A 20,050-nucleotide genomic window follows, 5' to 3' on the forward strand; every position below is an offset into this window, starting at 1 on the left:
GTATAGAGGGGCCATTTTTACGCTGCGTTTTGCATTGGTGGAATGTATTGATATCGTCAAAAAGCTCGCCGAAGATATCCCCGCTCCTTGCGAGGGCGCAAACCTCGACCTGGTGAGAAAGATGGACATCCCCCAGCTCACAAATGCGACGGTGTTCATAAAGAACAGAGAGCCGACGATGGCAGCATCACCTACTGCCAAGAAGCCTCTTTACTTTGGAAGACTAAGATAGGCAAAGATCCTAGTATTGAAACGTCAGGTAGTACAGGGAACGGAAACTCAATATAGCCTAATGAACAGGCACCCGACGATGGAACCATTACCGACTTAATAAAGATTCGGAAGACTAGGATAGGCAAAGAAACTAATACGATGACATCAGTCAGTGCAGTGAGAGGAAATTCAATACAGGCTAAAGAACGGGGAGCAGACGATGAGACCATCACCCCCTCCCAAGAAGCCCATTTACTGGAGGACCAATGATTGAGGTAATCCAGAAAAACCTCCACCGGATCGAGACAGTTACTCACGCTCTGATGGAGAAAATCGGCAAGGGCAAGATACATATTGCCTTAATTCAGGAGCCATGGACGACCCGGAACAAAGTTTCTGGACTGAACCATATCAACTACCAATTATTTTATGCTTACACAGGTACTCCACCGAGGACCTGCGTTATTTGTCAAAAAAAAAAAAAATTTTAATTATATATTTTCCCCAGAGTTGTCAATGTCACGTTATCTGCCTTTCGACTCTCCGACACCGCCACCCACTTCGGAGCTGTAACCGTTCCTGAGGTAAGCACAACAGACAGGAAACGAGTTACTAAAAGGGTGCAATGCGAACTCTCACCACATTTCGTGGTGTAGTACCAACACTAATATGCGGGACCAAGCCCTGGCAAAATTCTGGAATACTAACGACCTAATATCACTTAATATTGGTAACACCGCTACCTTTGTTAATAGGATTAGGGAAGAGATACTAGATGTGACGATATATTCGGAAAATCTAATCGATGAGGTTCAGCATTGAAGGATCTCCATGGAACACTCTTTCTCTGACCATCGCTACATTAGGTTTAGAATAGCATGGCCAGCACCGAATCTGAAGAAGCGGAAGACTACTCAGAAGAAGACTTGGGCAAGATAATTTAGATTGTCCAAGCATAGAAGACATTGACGAAAATGTCATCAGGTTTACGACTGCACTGGTGGGATCCTTCGAAGATAGTTGTCCTCTTCGGGAAAGGAAATTAGCCCGAGAAAAACCCTGGATGACCGGGGAGATTCGCAATATTGGGAAAGAGGTCCACAGACTTTTTAACAGAGCACGTCGCAAAAAATCGGAAGTTAATTGGGATGTTTATTACACACGGCTCAAGGAAAGCAATAAAATTACAAGAGCGGTCGTGTCTCCTGGAAGTTTTTCTGCGAACAGATCGATATCGTCAAGTTTCTCTCAAAAACCCATGACCAAACTGAAATGTTAGTAGACGACATGGGAGTGAGAGCAGAGACAACGGAGGACATGTTGAGGCACATGAGAGACACCGGAATCTTGGAATAATGGTGTTGATCGAAGGTTTATCATAACAGAAGTAATGGTCAAGGAAGCCTTGAGGAGCTTCAGTTAAGTCACCCGGACCTAATGGAATATTTCCGGCGTTACTACCGAAAGAGGCAGTCTATTTGGCGCCCCGCCGGGCCAATATCTTCACAGCGTGCCTGGGACTGGCATATACTCCAAAATCCTGGCAGTAGGCAAGAGTGGTATTTATACCTAAGCCCGGCAAGGCAAGTTAGGCGACACCTAAGGCCCACACACCTATAAGCCGTACGTCCTTTCTACTCAAAACCATGGAATGTATTGTGGACACCAGCGAACAGCTCAAATACTGCGTCAAGGGAAGGTCGGTGGAGACTGCCCTGAACGAGGTTGTGCATAAAATAGAAGAATCCTTCGATGCCTACACGTACACACTGGCGGTATGCATTGACATCGACACCTATGTGCGGACCGACGCACTCAGCCAATCCTTAAACCACTACCGGTTGGACCCGGTTCTTAGAGACTGGATTAACCATATGCTAAGGAACAGGTGGATAAATTGTGTGTCCCATGACATACAAATAATGGAGAAAGTGGCACAAGGCACGCCACAGGGGGACATTTTATCGCCACTCCTATAGTTGAGCACCATAAATGACCTATTACGGATGCTGACTGAGGAGGGATTTAAACCCATCTGCTATGCAGACGATGTTATTTTACTTCTAAGGGATAAGGATACGAAACAGCTATGCAGAAGAGCCGAAAGGGTCTTGCATATGACATATGACTGGGCTAGTCTTAAAAGTCTCAATGTTAACCTAGAGAAGACTGAAATATGCCCCTTCGCGAGGAGGACGAAGGTGAGCCAATTTAACGCACCACGTTTCCGCAATAAGACGATTTCGATATCTGACAAGGTCAAATGCTTAGGTGTGATCTTGGACAGGAAACTGAATTGGAGGTATCACATTCAGGAGCGTACTGAGAAAGCTCACATGATGTCTTGACGTAGGCGGAACGATGAGGACCACGCCCACTAGGGCACTGGAGACTATTCTAGATATCCGACCCATTGACATATAGATTAAGCTTGAGGCAGCCACTGCGGCTATGAGACTTAAGGCGATAGGAGAATGGATTGAGGATGGGAGCAGGTCATACCATCGCGGCGACGATAGGAAACCTAGAAGGAAGGGAAGAGGTTTCCGATTGGGTGTCTGAGACGATGCTTCGAGGTTGAGTGCGACTGTTGACTGCCAGCGGCACACTCTTGGATTGCAGGAACCCTAGTATTGCCATGTCTCTGGAAGAAAGAGGCGTAAAAGTGCGGTTAGGGGGAAGATTCCCATCTCTTTAAGAGATATTCTTCAGGAAGCTCTACGTGCAACAACAAAGTGGGCTACCGACAGTGGTCTAGGTATAAATCTGTGCAAAACAGAATAAGTATTTTTCAGCAGGAGTTACAAGTTGCCTACATTGGAACCTGTCTCCTTGGGTGGAGAGAATGTTCCATTTACAGAAAGCGCAAAATACCTGAGTGTTTTGCTAGACCGGAAATAAAACTTCAAATCCGACATTTTGGAAAGGCATCTTCCTTTTTCTGTTTCTGTGGTATTACAATGGACAAAAACGTCTAAGTGAGTCTGATGGCAGACTGCCACTTAAACCTAACCTAACCTACAAGCCGCAATTTTTGTCCGATTTGGCTAAAGCGGTGTTCTGTTCCATCCGTATAACATGGAAGATCGTGTTATGCGGATGGATCAAAGCTAGAGGACAGAGTGGGCCTGGGGTCTACATTGAGAACCCAGGGAGTGAGATCTGTTTTAGACTGCCTGACCATAATACGGGCCTACAGGTGGAGAGCCGGGCCATCATCTTGAATGCATGAGGTGGTGTGCTGCTAATGCGAAGACCTCAAGTGTGAACATCTTTACGGACAGTAAATTAAAAATTACCATTAGGGCAATAACAACCAGTACGGTAAGGTCACACGCAGTCTTACGGTGTAAGAAGGAGATTAACGCCTTCTCTGGGGATGGCAAAATCCGATCAGGATCCAGATTGTAAGAAAACGAGGTTATTACTGAAGGGATATAAGAAGGAGGTCAGTATAGCTTGGTAGGGTGTGATTAGAGTTTCTGTCCCTCCACTTTGCACTTGACACGAATTAGAAATTCATACGTCCCAAACTCAATATAACGATATACTGCAAATAGATTGGAAATTTTTTGATTCACTCCCAGCACGTATACAAAGCTCAACAACTGAAATGTTAATATGAAAAAATTTTACAAAGATGAAAAGCGTGTATGAGGGAATTAATCACAACCTAAAAATGTGAAGAAAAGCTGATTTATTTATGCGTAAAAACTTTTGAAATTCTGAGAAAGCTGGTTATATTGTAAATTTGATAGAACAAATATGAGGTTGTTTTCATTCGACTGTAAGACAAAACCAACTGATTTCTTTATGATTTTATCAGAAGAAATAGAGCACAGTCTAACTCGGAAGAAAAAAACATGTGCTATTTTGAAAAGTGATTTTCATATGTAAGTATTATTTGTATCACACGACATGTACAAATTTGACATGCCGCCCAATAGAGCCTAAAGTAGTTCCATCTTACTGCATAACACACTTGGAATATATCAAACTGAACAATGGTAGAGATATATATCCGCCGAAAAAAATAATTAAAAAGGCATTAAGTTCGGCCGAGCCAAACTTTGGATACCCACCACCTCGGGTATATATGTAAACCCCATTTCGTAACAATCTGGTGAAAATTGGATGACTTCAGCAACCAAATTCGGCACCGGCATTGAGTGGTCTAATATATATGTCACTATTCAATTTTGTAGAGCAAAATATTGGTCTTTTTGGCAGATATATCCAATTATAAACCGATCTGAACCATATTAAGGCCGGATATAGTGAGGCTAAGAAAAACTCACTGTTTAAAATTTTAGCGAAAAAATAAAGCTTTTAAGGGGGTCAGACCCTCTATCGGCACATCGGTCTATATGGCAGCTATATCTAAATATAGTCTGATCTGAACCATATTTGCATCGGATGTTGGGAGGCTTAAAATAACCCTCTGTTTTAAATTTCAACGAAATCGGGTAGTAAAAAAAGCTTTTATGGCCTTCAGACCCTTCATCATCTATATGGCAGCTATATCTAAATATTGTCCGATCTTTACCATATTCAGGTCGGATATTGGGAGGCTAAAAATAACCCACCGATTTCAATTTCAGCGAAATCGGTAAAAAAAAATAAAGCTTTTATGGTCTTCAGACCCTTTATCGGGAGATCGGTCTATATGGCAGGTATATCTAAATATGGACCGATCTAATCTATATTTAGGTCAGATATCGGGAGGCTTAAAATAACCCACTGTTTTAAATTTCAACGAAATCGGGTAATAAATAAAGTTTGTATGGCCTTCAGACCCTTAATCGGGAGATCGGTCTATATGGAAGCTATATCTAAATATGGACCGATCTATACCACACTTAGGACAGATATCAGGAGGCTTAAAATAACCCACCGATTTAAATTTCAGCGAAATCGGTAAAAAAAAATAAAGCTTGTATGGCCTTCAGACCCTTTATCGAGAGATCGATCTATATGGCAGCTATATCTAAATATACTCCGATCTGAACCACATTCAGGTTGAGTGTCAGAAGGCTAAAAATAACTCACTGTTTAAAATTTTAGCGAAATCGGTTAAGAAATAAAGCAAAAAGACGTATCTGTGCCACATTTCGGCTCAATATCTCTATTTTTTAAGGCTCTAGAGTGACCACAACAGACGGACGGACAGATGGACGGACTGACACACGGACATGGTTAAATCGTCTTAGAATTGTAGGACAATCCGAAATAAATATACTTTGTAGGTTCGAAAATTGATATTTCGATGTGTTGCACACGGAATCACTAAATGAATATACCGCCTATCCTACGGTGATGGGCATAAAAAGTTATATCAGAGAGCGCCGGGAATTGCCCGGTTAACAAGTTGTTTGTAGATGACGCATACAATGGGATTGACACATGGCGAACACTTTCAATACTCGTACAGGAGCCGATTTGAACAGCCGAATTGTAGAATTGAATGCCAATCTGATAACAACGTTAGCACGGGAACTGCCCTCGACTAATAAAGTGCAGATAACACAGAAATAACACGGCAAATGAAAAGTTAAACTTGTTAACTTCAGTTGTTTTATAGTATTTGAATTAAACGGTACTGCGTAAGCCGGCTACATCAGAATTGTTCTTTAGTTCACCAGCGTAGAATGGAACAGAATTTAAGCAACACCTTAAGAATTACCATACAACCAAAGCAAAATTTTCATTTTCGCTACCTGCGTGAACTGAAAGACTCTCATGGTGTTTTAATTGGACAAAAACCACTGAGTTCGGGGCATCAGCGTGGAACAACCAAATCTTCAGAGGAGTGTGATCCCTCACCCACCATTAAGTTACAACTGCCAGCCAATGCCTATCTGGACGATAATCGAAATAAACGCGACTTCTATGTGCTGTGCTCACTTCACAGTTATTTTAATAATGAACCCCACTCACTCTCGCCCCATTTGCTGATTAAAAAGGGACAGACAGAGAAAATCCATGAATTCATATTCGTCAAAATGGAAGAGAATCCCTCGGATCCATGCGAGAGAACATGGCAATTAAAGAGTTACGTTATTTTCCGTCTTAAAATTGTTAAACAATTTGAGAACTACAAAAAATCGTTGCGGCAGAAGCAAAATCATTATCAAAGTTTGCAACTCCCATTGGATTTTGATGAACTTAAAGGAAAATTGGACATTAATGACCCGGAAAGCCTTAAAATTAGTGGCGTTTTAAATGTAAGTTACGGGAAAAGTTAAGGAAGCATTAACTTTTTGAATGGCACACCACAAAACAAGTAAAAGTTCATAACCATGAATCGCATCTGACAAGTTATTTAAAGGACTTCATCGACGAAGGAGTTCGGTTTATATAGGAGTTGCATCAAGTTTGGGGTGATATTCCACTCACTCTCACACAGGCTCATACTAACCATGTTCGTCACCCTACCTGCTAGCTGTTCGTTTGCATTGTGTGTTGTAGTGGCAGACCTTATTTCTCCTCAGCTAGTCCATTCCGCCTGCATGTCTGGCGATTTCTTTACTGTAATCAATCAGAACCCTTAATTCTAGTGACATACGAGGCATTCTCCGAAAAAACAAGCCACTTTAAAACAAGTAAAAGCGTGCTAAGTTCCGCCGGACCGAATCTTATATCTTATCTTTCCCGGTATCTCTTCTTAGATAAACGATGGATAAAAGAAAAAAATTGCTTTGCTAATTGAGTTGAATGTTGGGGACCACACTGGAAGTCTATGTGTAAAATTTCAGCCAAATCGAATAACAATTGGGCCTTTTAGAGGGTCAAGAAGTAAAATAGGGAGATCGGTTTATAGGGGAGCCGTATCAGGCTAAAGACCGATTCAGACCATATTTGACACGTAGGTTGGAGGTCATGGAAGAAGCCGTTGTACACAATTTCATCCAAATCGGATAATAACTAGGCCTTCTTGAGGCTCAAGAAGACAAAATCCTAGATCGGCCCATAGGGCAGCTATATCAGGTTAAAGACCGATTTGAATCATATTTGGCACAGTTGTTGGAAGTCATAATAAAACAACTCGTGCAAAATTTCAGCCAAATCGCATAGGAATTGCGCCCTCTAGTGGATAAAGCTGTCTACATTCAAGATCGGTTTATATGGCAGCTATATCAGATTATGGGCCGATTTAAACCATACTCAACATCATGCAAAATTTCAGCCAAATCGGATAGGAATTGCGCCCTATAGAGTCAAGACTCAAGAAGTCAAGACCCCAGATCCGTTTATATGGCAGCTATATCAGGTTATGGACCGATTTGAATCATACTCAATATAGTTGTTGGAAATCATAACAAAACACATCATGCAAAATTTCAGCCAAATCGGATAGGAATTGCGCCCTATAGAGTCAAGACTCAAGAAGTCAAGACCCCAGATCGGTTTATATGACAGCTACATCAGGTTATGGACCGATTTGAACCATACTCAATACTCATAACAAAACACATCATGCAAAATTTCAGCCAAATCGGATTAGAATTGCGTCCTCTAGTGGCTCAAGAAGTCAAAATCCCAGATCGGTTTATATGGCAGCTATATCAAAATATAGACCGATATGATCCATTTACAATCCCAACTGACCTACACTAATAAGAAGTATTTGTGCAAAATTTCCAGCGGGTAGCTTTACTTCTTCGAAAGTTAGCGTGCTTTCGACAGACAGACGGACGGACAGACGAACGGACATGGCTAGATCGACTTAAAATGTCATGACGATAAAGAATATATATAACTTATGGGATCTTAGACGAATATTTCAAGGAGTTACAAACAGAATGACGAATTTAGTATACCCCCTATGATCCTATGGCGCTGCAAACAAACCCTCTACTACAGTGGTGGTGTAGGGTATACAAATTGGACATATATGTCCCATTCGTCCCCAATGGTTTAATCAAAATTTTATTTTGTTACATTTGGTATTTTTTATGGTTTTATTTTTGGTTATGTTTTCTCTTGTAGGTTTGCTTGGGTTTTACGATTTTCGAAAAAACCAACAACTTATCAACCTATAAACTAACTCACAAGACTATATACTCCGATAACATTTATTATGGTGATGATTTGAAAATCATCAAGCTGTGCAATACAACGGGCGGTCTAAGCGGCGGTTTAGATGTAACATTTCTGATGAATGGCCATGGCGCACACAATTACAATGTGCATATGTGGTACTGGAACGAGAAAAAAAACCAAATCGTTTGGGAAAAGGAAATTGCCATACAGAAAAAGGACATTGTTAAAAATGTCGCATATTCTTTTGATTCGCCCGATGGGAGAGAACTAAGAAACTGGATGTCAGGGGCTAACGAAATCAAAGTTATGCTGCAGGTTCAAGTTGATCAAAGTACGTACAAAAGTAATGCGGTAGGATTCAAATATCGGAATAATGATGCTGCCGGGGAAGAACCGCAACGCAAAATTCCTCGTAATGCTGCTGAAGCCAACAACCAAGTTAGTCAAGCAACTTCTGAAGCTGCGGTATCCGTTGTCAGTGGCCCTGCAGAGAATCTAGGCAGCAACTATAATGCGAATGTACCCAACGTAACTTCTCAACCATGCTATGAGTATTCTAACCAGACTTACCCCATCGCAGATCAAGCCAACGGCAGTAGTTATCAAACTAGTCAAACAAATAATGAAGCTGTGAGCAGCAGTTATAGCAATGCAAATGATGGAGAAGCGTTGCATATGGAAAACACCACAGGAAATCTACATGCAGCACTTTTAGAAACAAATTTGCCACCCATATGGGTCGTTAATCCCAACGAAATTCATTCATCCACAAACGCCAACACCAACAACTATACACAGCAACCAACTGAAATGGACACCAACCAAGCTAGGTGCTTTTTGGATAGCATTGCAACGAATCAATGCTTTGCATCGGGACCTACGAATGCAAATTATAATAATCAGCATGTGGAGCAAGGATGGGGCAAAGGATATTCGATTTCCGATTACTGGAAATCGTCTGGGAATGAATTTGAAACTGATGGCATCAGCGACAATGAACAAATTGAAGAAACTGTCTACGTCTCACGCGATGGCATTTCTGCTGAAAAACCGACATCTCCAGAACCGGTTAAGAAACCCCAACAAAAGCGTGATATTGACGTGGCAACAAAGAAACTGAAAGAGCTGGAAACCATGGGATGTAAGTTATAATTGAAATTTTAACTCCTTTTAGTTCTTTCTAATCAAAAAATGTATGCATTTTTGCAGCTGATAACAACATCTTGGATGAAATCATTACGAATGAGGAATTGCTTTTGGCTGTCTGTAGGAAAACGAAAGATTCCACCACAAATAAAGAACTCGTTCTCAGGGTCCATAACAAGATCCAACAGAATCTATTACATCGCGCCTGCTTTCGTAACAGAGCAAATGCTATAAAACCCTTAGTGGGCATGGGATTTGGTCTACACGAACAAGATGTAGAAGGTCGCACACCTCTTCATTTGGCCCTGGAGTATGGTCACACTGAATGCATTTCGCAGTTGCAGCTTCTAATGAAGAAGGAGAATTACACAAAGTATTCTGAGGATGTGCTAAGGACGATGATAAAAATGTTCCAAGTCCATGATAATTATGGTCGCACCGTACTTCATGCAGCGGTTAGGGCAAATAATTTTGATCTTTTTGAGACTATGTTGACATTTGGCCACCACAATGTTGTGGACATTGCCCGCTATGAAGTTCTGGGCACTGGAAAATCTGTGGTCCATTTGATAGCAGAGCAAAATTTGTTAGATTGGATTCCGTTGGTCCGCAAATACATTCCCCGGTATTTGGAATTGGAAAATTATGCCGGCAACACTGTCTTAGATCTACAGGATTTAACTATGGAAATGAAGAAAGCCTTGACACCAGAGGGACTGAAAGATGACGAAGCAAGTAAAATAGAGCAGCTAAGCGAAAAACTGGAATCATTGAAAACGAATTCAGAATAATGTGGCATAAAAAGTAGAGAAAAAAAATTCACCCTATACGCCGCTTATTCTTATTCTAAAATTTTTAAAACATTTTTATTTATCTTAAAATTCTGTATTCTATAGTACTATTTTATACCCAACTCTATTGGATGGGGATATCCTATTCAAGTCATTCCGTTTGTTACACCTATTAATATTGATCTAAGACCCCACTAAATATATATATTCTTGATCGTCTCGACATTCTGAGTCGAACTAGCCATGTCCGTCCGTCCATCCGTCTGTCCACATCACGATAGCGCTTGATATTTTGCACAGATATTTTATATTGATGTAGGTCTTTGGGGATTTCAAATGGGCCATATCGGTTCAGATTTGGATATTGCTCCCATATAAATCGATCTTCCGATTTGACTTCTTGAGTCCCTGCAAGCCGCAATTTTTGTCCGATTTGGCATTTGGAATTTTGCATGTAGTGTCCTATTGTGACTTCTAACTACTATGCCAAGAACGGTCCAAATCGGTTTTAGCTCCCACATAAACCGATGTCCCGATTTGACTTCTTGAGCCCCTGGAAGTTGCAATTTTCATCCGATGTGGCTGAAATTTTGCACATACCATTCTGTTATAAACTCCAACAAGTGTGCCAAATACGGCCCAAATCGTTCTATATAGCTCCTTTTATAGCTCCCATATAAACCTATCTTACTATTTGACTTCTCAAGCCCCCGGAAGTCGCAATTTTCATCATATGGTGAATATAGTAAAAGTTTGATGAAAAAATTGTTTTTATTTCTTATCCAACCGACTTGTCACACCACCTGTTATATTCATAGTGGTGGGTAACTTCCCTTCCACCACACTTACAAAACTCAACAGATGAACTGTAAATAAGACATAAAAGTTCAAACATGAAGAGTGTTTATGAGGGAATTTACCTACGTTTGGAACAATAACAAGATATGCATACAAAGTAACAGTCGCATGGGGGATCGTGCTAACAGATTTTGCCTCAATACTTTAAACACTAAGCAATAAATGGGAAAGAAATAGACATAAAGAGAAAAAGTGAGAGTGAGAGGATGGGTGAGAGCTGGGATGCCATATTTGCCGATTTTTTGCCAATATGTAGCTTCAAAAAAAAAAGCAAAGTGGTGATTTTCGGATTTTTACTCTAAAATGCAGATTTTATTAAAAATTTTAAAAATTAATTTTTGTTTTTAATTTTTATACGCAAAACATAAAGTTGTATATCCGTGCCTTCAAGTGACACACGTCCTTAGTCGGTTTGGCTGTCAATAGAAAATATGTTTGTCCAAAAATAAATTGCATTTTTATGCCCACCACCATACTAATCTAGTCATTCCGTTTGTAGCACCTCGAAATATTGATCTAGGACCACATATAAAGTATATATATTCTGGATCGTCTCGACAGTCTGAGTCGAACCAGCCATGTCCGCTCGTCTATCGAAATCACGTTAGTGGTAGAATGCGTAGAGATAGCCGCTTAAAATTTTGCACAGATACTTAGTATTGCTGTAGGTCGTTGGGGATTGCAAATGGGCCATATCGGTTTAGATTTGGATATAAACCGATCTCCTGATTTGACTTCTTGAGCCCCTGGAAGCCTTGAACAACTGTGCCAAGTATGTTTCGAATCGGTCTATAACCTGATAGCTCCCATATAAACCGATCGCCCGATTTGATTCTTTAGCACTTACAAGCCGCAAGTTTTGTCCGATTTGGCTGAAATTTTGCATGTGGTGTTTTGTTATGACTTCCAATAACTGTGATAAGTATGGTCCGAATCGGTCTATAACCTGATATAACTTCCACATAAACCGATCTATCGATTTGACTTCTTGAGCCGATACAAGCCGCAATTTTTGTCCGATTTGGCTAAAATTTTGCATGTAGTCTTTTGTTATGACTTCCAACAGTACGGTCCTAATAGGTCTATAACCTGATATAGGTCACTTATCAACCGATCGTCCGATTCGACTTTTTGAGCTCCAATTTTTGTCCGATTTGGCTGAAATTTTGCACATAATGTTCTGTTATAATTTCCAAGGAGCGTGCCAAGTAAGGTCCAAATCGGTCTATAACCTGATATAGCTCCCATATAAACCGATCGACCGATTTGACTACCTGAGCCCCTGTAAGCCGCAATTTTTGTCCGATTTGGCTGAAATTTTCCACATACTGTTCTGTTATATTGTGTTGCTCAAAAAGTAATTGCGGATTTTTCATATAGTCGGCGTTGACAAATTTTTTCACAGCTTGTGACTCTGTAATTGCATTCTTTCTTCTGTCAGTTATCACCTGTTACTTTTAGCTTGCTTTAGAAAAAAAGTGTAAAAAAAGTATAGTTGATTAAAGTTCATTCTAAGTTTTATTAAAAATATATTTACTTTCTTTTAAAAAATCTGCAATTACTTTTTGGACAACCCAATAACTTCCAACAAGTGTACCAGGTACGGTCGAAATCGTTCTATAACCTGATATAGCTCCCATATAAACCGGTCGCACGTTTTGACTTCTTGAGCCCCTGGAAGCCGGAATTTTTGTGATTTTTTTTTTCAATATACTCTACGTCATACTTGAAAAAATCCATTTTTTTTTCCGATTTTCAAAATTGAAGTGCCAAAAATGCCCACTTTTTCTATAAAAGTACAGATTTTTCACCAAACCAATCTGGCAGCCCTGCAACGTTGAAGAGAGTTAATGAGGGAATTTACCTATGACGGCATCAGAGATGGAAAATACAACATTTTAAATAGTACTGAAAAGGTACTTTTTCGACCGAGTGCAGAAATCAAACTTTACTTCTGGAAAAACGCTGCCTTATCGATTTCTGATTACACTGTACAATGGCCTCTTGTATACAACCGTATCCGAAGACGAAAGGTCCCAATCTTGTTCTATACTTGCGAATTACATAGCAGCTATGGGTGAACCGGTTTATTTGAATTTTTGATTGTAACCTAAAAATGGATATCAGATATTCAAATTTTGAGGCAAGTACCTAGGGGGAACGCCCCAAACTTAAAACCCTACAAACCGACTAAAATACCATTATGGGACCTAAAAGAAAGGAATTCGGGAAAAGAACACGATTCTCATGCTGAAATCGGGTGTCAAGTGTCAGAGACCTTTCCCAATCCCAAAGGCTTCTAGAATCCCAATAAGTCATATAAGGCGGCTCGTGCATAAGGATTTTTTTTTGTGTATCCCAAACGACCAGCATACAGCAATTGCAGCAGTTGGGCGGACATAGAATCGATAGAATGACTAACAAGCGAATATCCCCATTTTAGCGTGATGAATTTCCTAAATAAAGAACTACCTGTCAGTTAACACAAAATAAATACTCGAAAACATACGAATACTTAAAAAAATTCTAAGTGAATAAAAAGGGTACTAAATCGGTCACGGGGTACCACGGTACCCTTTGGTTGGAAAAAGTACTAAAGTTTCAACTTTTCCATCCCTGATATGCATACACAGAAACAGCCGCATGGGAGATCATGCTAACGATTTTTGCCTCAATGCTTTAAACCATTGGCGGGCAAATATACATAGGCTATTACACATTTTTGTGTAAGTGTACAAGAACATGAGCATATGAGCTTGAAATATTACACTGAACAATAGCCCAGTGGCAAAATATAAGAGGCTTTCTCATTATCAGGCCTGTTTAATGCCATAAAGAGCAATGCGTTCCTTTTATAAGACCTTTAGGAACTCAAGAAGTAAAATAGAGAGATCGGTTTATATGGGAGCTGTATATGGTCTGGTAGAACGATTCAGACCATATTTGACACGTATGTTGAAGGTCATGGGAGAAGCCGTTGCCAAATCGGATAATAACTGCGCCCTCTGGAGGCTCAATAAGTCAAAACGTCAGATCGGTTTATGTGGTAGCTATATCAGGTTATAGACCGATTTGCACCATATTTGGCACAAATGGTGAAAGCCATAACAAAACATCTCATCCAAAACTTCAGCTAAATCGGATAAGAATTGCGCCCTCTATTTGCTCAAGAATTCAAGATACAAGATCGGTTTCTATGGCAGCTATATCAGTTTATGGAGTGATTTAAAGCATACTTAGCACAGTTGTTGGAAGTCATAATAAAACACTGCATGCAAAAATTTCAGTCAAATCGGATAAGATTTGTCCCTCGAGTGGCTCATGGAGTCAAGATCCCAGATCGGTTTATAGGGCAGCTATATAAGGTTACAGACCGAACTGAACCATATTTGGCACAGTTGTCGAAAGTCATAACAAAACACCTCATGCAAATCGGATAACAATTGCGCCCTCTAGTGCGTAAAGAAGTCCAGATTGAAGATCGGTTTATATGGCAGCTACATATATCAGTTTATAGACCGATTTGAATTTTGTTGGAAGTCATAACAATCCACCACACGCAAAGTCCAGACTGAAGATCGGTTTATATGGCAGCTATATCAGTTTATAGACCGATTTGAATTTTGTTGGAAGCCATAACAAACCACCACACGCAAAGTCCAGATTGAAGATCGGTTTATATGGCAGCTATATCAGCTTATGGACCGATTTGAATTTTGTTGGAAGTCATAACAAACCACCTAACGCAAAATTTCAGCCAAATCGGATAAAACTGCGCCCTCTAGTGGGTAAAGAAGTCAAGATCCCAGATCGGTTTATATGACAGCTATATCAGGTTATGGACCGATTTAAACCACAATAGGCACAGAGAATTCAAGATCGCAGATCGGTTTATATGGCAGCTATATGAAAACATGGACCGATATGGCCCATTTACATTCCCATATTTGTGCAAAATTTCAAGCGGATAGCTTTACTCCTTCGAAAGTTAGTTCGCTTTAAAAAGCCGAAAAAATTGCGAATGTTCACATCCGCTATATCAGACAGGTTCTCAAAGAAATGAGAACCAAAAGTGGAACTCCTTCTGACTGCTAGTGCGGGACATACACACAGAAGGTGTTCTATAGTCTCTTCTTCATCGATGTCCTCACAGCTTCTGCAAAAGTCGTTGCTGGCAACATTCAGTCTGTCAGCATGTTTTTCGTTTAGAAAGTGACCTGTAATGACGGACACAATGACTGTGACGTCTGTTCTAGCCAATGACAGCAAAGCAGTAGATCTCTTCAAGTCTAGATTAGGCCACATAGTTTTGGAATGCTCACAGCCCCCTCTTGTCCGTCCAACCATCTATCATTCGTTGTCCTTCGGGCCAGGTCCTGAAAACTTAGCTTACATGCCACTAAAGGCATATCCATAGATGGATGGAATGTATAGGGTGGTTCATAGTCTCGTAAGCTCGTCCGCTTTGTAATACCCTGAGATATCTCTGAGGCCGGCACCCAAAACAGGTGAATTTTGAACTGTTCAGCCATCTCGTTGGGAGATTTGCAATAGTCGAGGGCGGTATTTGTGTTCAGAAATACGTTCTCCATGGATTTAATGGCTGCCTGGCTGTCGGAGAAGATATTTTTGCCAATCATCGTTCGTAATGATCTTAGCCACTCCACCACTTCCGTAATGGCAAGGATCTCTGCTTGATACAAAATGCAGTGGTCGGGTAATCTGTTCGATATGACCAGTTCTAGATCTTTAGAGTACACCCCAAAGCCCAACTGGTCGTTTAGTTTGGAACCATCCGTATAGAAGTCTATGTAACTTCTTTTACCAGGGATATCGTAATTCCAATCGGTTCTAACAGGAATAGTGGTATTGTAATTGTTATCAAAAAGCCTGTGATACATCGGATATTGTATGAAGGACAACACAGTGTCCGTAGCCGCCACATGACCAATGAGAAAGCACTTAACCCTTAACCTCACCGCAGTGTTCGCTGCAATTTGTCTATCCACAATCAACAGAGACATAAGATGTAGCAATAAATTCAGTGCATCAGATGGTGTCGTCCTCAGTGCGGCTATGATGGACAAACAAGCCATCCTTTGTATCCGATTAAGTATTGAAAAGTAGGTGGATTTTTGAAGCGCCGTACACCAGACCACAACACCATATAGCATTATAGGTCTGACAACTGCAGTATAAACCCAATGCATGACACGGGGCCTAAATTCCCAACTTATGCCAATGGCTCTCTTGCAGGTGTATAGGGCAAGAGTGGCCTTACTTGCCCTTTCCAAAATGTTGGATTTGAAGTTCAATTTCCTGTCCAGTAAAACACCCAGGTATTTTGCGCTTTCTGTTAATGGAACTGGCACTGTAGGCAACTTGTATCTCCTGCTGGAAATAACTACTATTCCTTGCACAGATTTAAGTCTAGACCACTTTCGGTAGCCCACTGCGCTTCCTGAAGTGTATCTCTTAGAGTGCTGGGAAACTTTCCCCTAAGCGCAGTTGCCACGTCATCAGCATACGCGACCACTTTTACGCATTTTTCCTCCAGAAACAAACAAGGTAGAGGAGACAGTACACCTCCTGGAGGTGTTCCTCTGCTGACCCATCTTTTTAGATCCATAGATCCCAAGCCTGCCGTAATGCATCGTTTAGTAAGTAAGTTATTGATCAACTTTCTTACGGTAGAGTTAATTCCTAGAAACTCCAACTCCTTCATGATTGACATTGGTTTTACATTATTGAAAGCACCTTCAATGCCAAGAAATGCTACCATTACATATTCCTTGACAGCGAGATAACCCTTTATGTAGGTCGTGAAGTGCTATTTCAGTGGATTTGCCTTTACTATCAACCTCTCAAGAGTCTTCAGCATAAAGGATGACAGATTAATAGGACGAGAATCTTTTGCCTTCGTGTGGTAGGGTTTTCCTGCTTTCGAAATAAGATGACCTTCGTGTCCCTCCATCCCACAGGTATATATGACATTCTGATACAAGCACAGTATATTTCCCTTAGCCAAGGAACCAGTCTATGAGACATAGCTTGTAATTCGACCGGTGATATATCATCAGGGCCTGGCGAAAATTTTTAACGCACAAAGGATTTTCGACTCAGACATAATTTAATTAAATAACCTCCGATGAAAGCTTACCAATGACAACCTTTTCTGGCGCCACGTTGTCCGTTGGAGAATTTCCCAGGAAATGTGTATCAACGAGTAGTTCTAGTGTTTCCTCACTAGCCTTTGTACATCCATTCTCTGACTTCTGAATATACCCCACCGTTATAGGTCTTGAGGACAGAATTTTCCTTAGCCTAAAGGCCTCAGATGTATCCTCCACGGAGCTGCAGAATTCTACCTCGGATTTGTTCTGAGCCTTTCGCAGCTTGCCCTTTACCACCTTAGCTCAGCTTTATAGATGTGCCAATCGTGTGGTGCTCTTGTGGTGTTTGCTCTGTTGAAGAGTTTTCTGCAGTCCTTCCTTAGACCAACCAGCTCTGAGGTCCACCATGGCGGTCGCTGTTTGCCCCTTGGCTTGGCACTAGGGCATGCTGGCACAATAAAAGGGTGCAGATATCAAATTAGTGGTCCACTCCCGAAGTACCATTCATTTGAGCCCCATATTTCCATAGTCGGCAAATATGACCGCTTTTGGGGCTGTTTTGGGAGAAGGGGTGGTCACTCTGTGACTTGGTCTGTTTTAATCATATGTGAGTAACTGCTTTTTTAGAAATGTTTTCTTAAGGCCTTGATAAAAAAAATTACAAGGAAGGCCACGCAATATTAAATGGAAACAAGGAAGGAACGTGAACAGAAGGCCTCCAGCACCACTAATAAGGCCTCATATAAGGCCTTATAGGTCATGCATTTTGCCGCTGGGTGATAGGAGAGAAATACACAGAAAAAGTGAGAGCGAGAGTGCAAATGAGAGAAAGAGTGAGAATGAGAGCTTATGGCGGGAATTGCCCTAGCAGTGTTGCCAGTATTGGGGATTTCTCCCCAATATGGGGATTTATTTTCGAAAATGGAGACTAAATTTTTGACTTAGGGATTTAATTAGGATTCGTAAAAAAATTGAGGATTTTTTGGGTAGGAAATTTCGGTTCAAAATTTTTTCTTTTATCTTTATTATTTTTATAGCCTATAACATAGGATGGTGGTATACTAAATTCGACATTTCGTTCGAAACACATCGAAATATTGCTCTGAAACTCAACAAAGTCTATATATTCTTGATCATTTTGACATTCAAAGTCGATTTAGTCGATGTCCGTTCGTCTGTCGAAAGAAAGCTAACTTTTGAAGGAATAAAGATAGGCGCTTGAAATTTTCACGAATACTTTCTATTAGTGAGACTCGTTTGGGATTGTAAATTGGCAACTGTGCCAAGTATCGATCCAATTGATTCATAACCTTATATAAATTCCATATAAACCAATCTCGGATGTTGACTTTTTTCGCCATTAGAGGGCGCAATTATTATGCGATTTGGCTGAAATTTGAAATGAAGCGGTTTGTTTTGACTTCTAATAACTGTGCCAAGTTTGGTTCATAACCTGATGTAGCTCCCATAAAAAGCAATCTCGGGTCTTGACTTCTTGAGCCGCCAGAGGGCACAATTATTAAACGATTTGGCTGAAATTTGACATGAAGTGTTTTGGTATGACCATCAACAACAGTGCCAAGTATGGTCTAAATTGGTTCATAACCTGATATAGCTTCCATATAAACCGATCTCAGATCTTGACTTCTTGAGCCGCTAGAGGGCGCAATTATTTAACAATTTGGCTGAAAATTTGCATGAATTGATTTGTTTTGACTTCCAATAACTGTGCCAAGTATGATCCAAATTGGTTCATAACCTGATTTAGCTCCCATATTATCCGATCTCGGATCTTCACTACTTGAGCCGCCAGAGGTCGCTATTATTATGCGATTTGGCTGAAATTTGACATGAAGTGTTTTGGTATGACCATCAAAAACAGTGCCAAGCATGGTGTAAACCGGTTCATAACCTGATATACCTCCCATATCATCCGATCTCGGGTCTTCACTTCTTGAGCCGCTATAGGGCTCAATTATTAAACGATTTGGATGAAATTTGACATGAAGTGTTTTGTTTTGACTTCCAACATCTATGTCAAGTAAAGCCAAAATCGGTTCATTACCGGATATAGGTCCCACATAATCCTATCTCGGATCTTCACTTCTTGAGCCACTAGAGGGCGCAATTTTAAAATTGTTTGGCTGAAAATTTGCATAAATTTGGTTTCTTTTGACTTCCAAATATTGTGCCAAGTATGGTCATAATCGGTTTACAATCAGATATAGCTTTCCCGATTTTATTTCTTAAGGCCTCTATAGGACTTTAGGGCGTTATTCTTATCCGATTTGGCTGAAGTTTTGCACAAGGAATTCTGCTTTGGTCTTCAAAAGCCAAAGCAAGTACGGCCCCAATTGGTCCATTTTCTGATAGCTCCAATAGCATAACAATTCTTATCTATTATCCTTTGATAATGGTAATGCTGCCGACATTTGCGAGGTACCATGCCATGACCATGCATGTAAAAAGAGGTCCCTTTTCATTGAGTCCCATATTGACATAATGGATCATTTCACTTTTTCACATATTTTAAGGAGGAAAAGCGCCACCTAGACTTGAACGCAAAGTTCAATGTCATATTCGTAATGTTCTCCCAAATATCTTTCGTTTGAATCACGTATAGCCATGGTAGGCTGATATGCCTATTTGGGGGTATTTGGGAACGGAGCAACCTCCCATTACTATGACCTAATTTTTTATGCCGTATTTGTAATCTACTGACAAATACTTTTCATTTGAGTCCCATATTGATGGGAACGTCGAAAATAGTTTAGATGAGTTTTGGGGTTTGGGGCGGCCCGCTGGGTACTTTGACCCAAAATTTAATACGATATTCGCTTTCTCGTCTCCTATATCTATCATTTGATGCCCATATTGTGCCAATCA

At 40.5% G+C, this 20,050-nt stretch overlaps 2 protein-coding genes across 3 annotated transcripts in view; one reads left to right on the forward strand and one right to left on the reverse strand.

The window, feature by feature from the left end:
* LOC106082749 (probable beta-hexosaminidase fdl) overlaps positions 1 to 20,050 on the reverse strand; it is a 367,897-nt gene that overhangs the window by 214,979 nt on the left and 132,868 nt on the right. The gene's annotated exons all lie outside the window — the stretch shown is intronic.
* Positions 5,862 to 10,317, forward strand: LOC106082752 (uncharacterized). Its single transcript, XM_013245471.2, has 3 exons — positions 5,862 to 6,437; positions 8,203 to 9,397; positions 9,466 to 10,317. The coding sequence occupies exons 1-3, from the start codon at positions 5,862 to 5,864 to the stop codon at positions 10,191 to 10,193; spliced, it is 2,499 nt and encodes an 832-aa protein (XP_013100925.2). The 3' UTR covers positions 10,194 to 10,317.

This window comes from Stomoxys calcitrans, chromosome 5 (genome assembly GCF_963082655.1).
Source record: "Stomoxys calcitrans chromosome 5, idStoCalc2.1, whole genome shotgun sequence".
Lineage (NCBI taxonomy): Eukaryota > Metazoa > Arthropoda > Insecta > Diptera > Muscidae > Stomoxys > Stomoxys calcitrans.

Bases quoted from the DNA above. Each gene is read 5' to 3' on its own strand.
- LOC106082752 (XM_013245471.2), top strand. From the start codon at position 5,862: ATGGAACAGAATTTAAGCAACACCTTAAGAATTACCATACAACCAAAG. The intron at 6,438-8,202 runs GTAAGTTACGGG...TTTCTCTTGTAG, and splicing joins AAATTAGTGGCGTTTTAAAT to GTTTGCTTGGGTTTTACGAT. The intron at 9,398-9,465 runs GTAAGTTATAAT...GCATTTTTGCAG, and splicing joins AGAGCTGGAAACCATGGGAT to CTGATAACAACATCTTGGAT.